Source organism: Phalaenopsis equestris, unplaced genomic scaffold (genome assembly GCF_001263595.1).
Source record: "Phalaenopsis equestris unplaced genomic scaffold, ASM126359v1 Scaffold000350, whole genome shotgun sequence".
Lineage (NCBI taxonomy): Eukaryota > Viridiplantae > Streptophyta > Magnoliopsida > Asparagales > Orchidaceae > Phalaenopsis > Phalaenopsis equestris.
Genome location: NW_018164792.1, coordinates 166,191 through 170,866, shown reverse-complemented (window position 1 = coordinate 170,866; position 4,676 = coordinate 166,191). Strand labels below are relative to the sequence as shown.

Sequence of the window (4,676 nt, the reverse complement as noted above, 5' to 3'; positions counted from 1 at the left end):
GCAGAAGATCCATAGTTGATGAAACCATGTCGATTCTTTCCTAGTCTATTTGTATTTAAAAGGTGTTATCCTCTTTAGTGCACTGTAGCCATACAGTGAAATATGATCATTGTTCCATGTCAGACTTTGATCAGCCAACCGCAAAAGAATCTCCACATTTTTTTATGCTTCCTTTTACATTTTCTTAGTTTTTCGTTAGATTTTGTTCCTAATAATCACTACCAACAACTCAGCAGGAGCGACAAATCACATGCAATGGCTGCAGCAATTACCTTGATTGGTGGCTGTAATGAGCTACGGATAGAATTTCACCGAATAGCTCAGTGATTAAAAAATGTGTTTTCAAATAAGAACAAAAATCAAGGAGCTGGGATGACTCTCTGCACTGCAACACAGTATAGCTCACAATAGAAACAAAAATCAAAGAACCTTCTGACTTCTCTATATTCATCTTCTGTTCTTCGCTCATCAACAGAAGGATTGAGGTATTAAATCCTTGATCCTCAGCACTTATCTGCCCTTGTAATCTTTAGTTTTTTCACAGTCGTTAAGAAAAGTCTGAAGCAAACAAAACAATGAACTGAGATAAATTGTAATCAGATGAAATGGTAGGATAGAGATATAATTAACGATACGTACTTCCATGGGACATCTCCCACCATCATCCAATCTCCTTCCTTGTCTTCGTAGGTGAGCACATGAGCCTTGCTTGAAGGCACTTGAGCCAGTTCAGTGCCTGCACCCCATTATCCACACAAACCAAATAAACAATTAGTATTAATAAAGAAATATATCGGTTCAGAATGTGCTAGCTGAATTTTGTCAGAAGAGAAATTTTTTGAAGAGAAGTGGATGTAAACTTATTACAGATGACTTTGGTTCTGAACATGCGTCGAAGTGTTTTGATCAGACTCTGATAGCTATCATGAGCCAACAAATCCAGTTTCCGTCCAATTGGGATCCCTTCCATGTAGACTTTGACGAATAATTTTCCTTCTTTTGGATGACTTCTGTAGGCTTCTCTCTCTGCCAGCGCAGTTCTAAGAACTGGCTTTATTGGTGGCCAATCAGGTAAAAGTTCTCTGGTCGCCATGAACAGAAAATAGTGAGTCTAGAAAGAATTGGTTAATCAGGATGCTGATTGAAGTCGAAACAGTCATGATAGGCTAATTTGGTTGCGTTCAAAGAGAAATTATTCTTTCAGAGAATAAAAAAATGATTTTTTTATCATTTATTTTGGGTATGAACATGAAATCGTTGCTTCTAAGAGAGTTCGGAGAAGATTTGTAGAATTTGAAATTTATTTAGATGTCTTTATGTATCAAACTTATGATCAATAAAATAAATTCCTCACCAAACAAGTCCACTGGCGACGTGTTTGGGGAAACTTGGAAGCGAAGTAGTCATTGCTTGAGAACATGAAAAGAATCACATTTCAAATCATGAAAGGGAAACGGGAGAATAGGAGGGCACTCAGTTTGCTTTTTTTACTTTCAAAGGAAGATACAGTTTAGATTATTGAACTATGTAGAAGTTGAAAGGAAGTCAATATAAGTCAAACTGAAATTGTTGATTTAGAGAGACTAGAGAATGAAAAAGATGTAAATTTTTAAAATTAGTCTAATTTTTTTATTATACTAAGGGAAAAAAGCTGATAAAAACAAGGAGAAAATAAAAGAACTCCATTCCTCTGTCAAAGCAACAAATAAATAAGAAAAATATCTCATCAAGGAATTAAAGTTTAAAATTAGAATAAAACCAGTGCGTAAAAAGGAAGAATTTCTTTATAACAAGTGCTTCTAGTTTATATTCCTATCGCAAGTGTTATCAATTAGCTTAAACTAACAAAGCTACACACATCTGTAGATAATTTACAAAAGATGTTTTGTACATTCATCTCAGTAAAAGTAGGATTGCCATATAGCTTTGATAAAACATATTAATTCGTCTCAAAAGCATAAGAAAAGATTAGCAATATCAACAAGCAAATTACCAGAATTTCAAAGAAGCGAAGTAGTGAAATACTGCAGTAAATATCTTGAAATTTTTTTGTCAAGGATGATGAGCGAGAAGAAAAAACCAGAAACAGAGGGATTCTTCAGCATCATGCTGTTTGAGAGTACATAAGAAATTGGAGATTAAAACTTTCAAAATACAACCATTAGAGAAGGAGAAGCACTGAGAAATTGGTAAAAACACATCAATTGTAGGAAAGGCATGAACCATAAATATACAGAACTCTCGGAAAATACAAGGCCTGTGCAGTCACAAAAAGTTAATAAGAATATCAATAACCCTCGTGAAAATAAGTGAAAAAATATTTATTTATACTTGTACATGACAATACAAGAAAGAAGCAAATAAGACAATCATCGCAGACACACCTTGGATTAAGTGTGTTTTGAGATGTTGGCAGGCCAAGCCTTAAATCCGTGCTCAATTCTGCCTTGGCAGCCTGAGAGGAGGATGATTCAGTATAGGGCGATGGATCGCTGCTACTATCTATTGAAGAAGAAGGTGAATTTCTACGCTCTTCCGGACGAAAAGCTGTATGAAAACAGTTATCTTGCCCCCAGCCTTTTTATGTCAGAACTCTACAGAAGGTACTGAGAGAGAAGTTATGAGAAAGAACCTTTTTTATTAAATGAAATTAATGGACATGAAAGCTTAATTAATTATTTTTTATCTTAATCACAGATAAGGAGGCCTGCACACATGGAAGCCTATGTTGCCATGTCCTCTTGGTCTTATGCTCGGCTTGCCTGGTGGTTGGCTGAAAAATCTTCCTCGTTACTCTTAAGTATTTCCTCTTATTTTATAAATAAATTTGGTACTCTTCCTTGTCATGCAAATAATTGCATATCTAAGTTATTGTATTCTTCAAGGGGACAGATTATTGTTTAGGATTCCATGCCTTACAAGTCAAAGTGGAATAAACATTCAAATTGTTTTGCAAGGTAGACATCAACCAGCTTGCCAATTTTGAATTGGCAGCTGAAATTGTCGCTGATTGTGGTGGCTAACAAATGTGCATGCTTGCAAAAGCTAGACAGATCCAAACTTCGAAAAGGAAATTGAAATCAAAATCGACTCAATTAATCATCCCCGACATAATAGAAAGACCCATCTTCATCAATAGTTTGTTGTCAGCAACAGCAATCTTTTTCGTTTTATTAGATTTATCAGACATCTTAAGCATGTTAACATCCTAAACTGAAAAAGTTTTAATCCACAGAAGAATTGGCTGAATTAGTGAGGCATATTAATTGCGAAAAGGACACTCCAACAACTATTATAAGCAAATAAAGTTAAGTCCATGCAACTGTAAGGAAATACTCAGCATTGGTTTCTAAAACCCAGACATTATAAGCACGCCACAAATGAAAAATGGCAGTTGAAAACGACAAGCCATTTGATTTGGGGAGACAACCGACATCTTTCCTTTCTCTTTGCCTTCTCCCAACAAAGTACAAACAATAAAAAGGGTTGTTTGTTCACTATCCTCATACTTTTCTCAACAAATTTATAAACAGGTCAATTAATTTTTCTCACATCTTGCTTCGCAAAGATCCTACTTTTGAAATTTATTTAAATGATTCTTGCAGGTAAATTTTTAAAAATGACTTTGGGATCTCTCCAACTACCATGGTAACTCATTAAATCCGTATGGGCAGTCTGTTGCTTTATCTGTCCTTGCAATCCTATACCTTTTGATTTGCCAAGATCAATTTCTCCACCTTCTTATAAAAAAGTTTCGACTTTTAAAAAATTTGGTTCAGCCATCATATATTTTTTTTCATTGACATGATGGAAGGTAAGTACAAATTAGTAGGAACAATGATATTGGGAGAGTATTCCAGTTTATCCATCTCATTGGCCCTTGATGACTATTCCTCCATCTATATGTGTTATGCACCAATTTCAAGCATATGATTGTCTTTGAGGCTCTAAGGTGTGGGGGGGGGGGGGGGGGTTGTTGGTGTCTTTCTCCTTTGTTTCATGAAGTGGATACATTTTTAATTAATCCTACGGCTTACTAATACATCACCAAAAAGGTCATGGATCAAAAATGAATTTAAATGTAATATTTGAGTTAAATCTTTCAGAATTAAAATCAAGATCATTCACACTTTGATTTCAAAAGTTTTTTGATCAACTAAATATCTCAACATGACAAACAAGGCCATAAAAGTAATATGATTCAAGTACAAAAGTGCCCAAACTAAACACATGAATTATGGTTGAATACTTGTGGAGATTAATTTAAAAACCAAAGGATGTTCAATCTTTGCATGCTCATTTAATTTTAAGGTTATTGCATTACTTAAATACTGAAAGAATGATATATGGTTAAAAGAATCAACATAACCATTTAGCAAAGTGTTTTTGATTTTGAACTAGATTTACTAAAATATCATTCCAAAAATTATAAATAAGTCTCTATTCTCCATGTGAAGGGGAGATAGGAACAATGGCATGAATTAGGAAAGAGCTTAAAGACTAGAAGAACTACAAACTCTAGCACCACAATCAACGTCAATGAACACCTTCTTGACTACCACCATCGTTTGATTATCTTTGTCTAATCATCTTTACTCAATCACTATTGTTTGATCTCTGTCACCTGACCTCTATCATTTAAATATTATTTTTTAACTGTCATCAAGAAATTGTTG

The 4,676-nt window shown here is 34.5% G+C and overlaps 1 protein-coding gene across 1 annotated transcript; it reads right to left on the bottom strand.

Moving 5' to 3' along the window:
- Positions 1 to 244: 244 nt before the first annotated feature.
- On the bottom strand, positions 245 to 2,530 carry LOC110026102 (auxin-responsive protein IAA4-like). Its single transcript, XM_020726899.1, has 4 exons — positions 2,385 to 2,530; positions 868 to 1,082; positions 640 to 736; positions 245 to 558 (listed from the first exon to the last, which is right to left on the bottom strand). Exons 2-4 carry the CDS (start codon positions 968 to 970, stop codon positions 504 to 506), a joined length of 255 nt encoding a protein of 84 aa, XP_020582558.1. The 5' UTR covers positions 971 to 1,082; positions 2,385 to 2,530; the 3' UTR covers positions 245 to 503.
- Between the last annotated feature and the right edge of the window lie 2,146 nt (positions 2,531 to 4,676).

Coding starts and splice junctions, on each gene's coding strand:
- LOC110026102 (XM_020726899.1), bottom strand. CDS start 970: ATGGAAGGGATCCCAATTGGACGGAAACTGGATTTGTTGGCTCATGAT. Junction 737..867: donor GTTCAGAACCAAAGTCATCT/GTAATAAGTTTA, acceptor AATGGGGTGCAG/GCACTGAACTGGCTCAAGTG. Junction 559..639: donor GTGGGAGATGTCCCATGGAA/GTACGTATCGTT, acceptor TGTTTGCTTCAG/ACTTTTCTTAACGACTGTGA.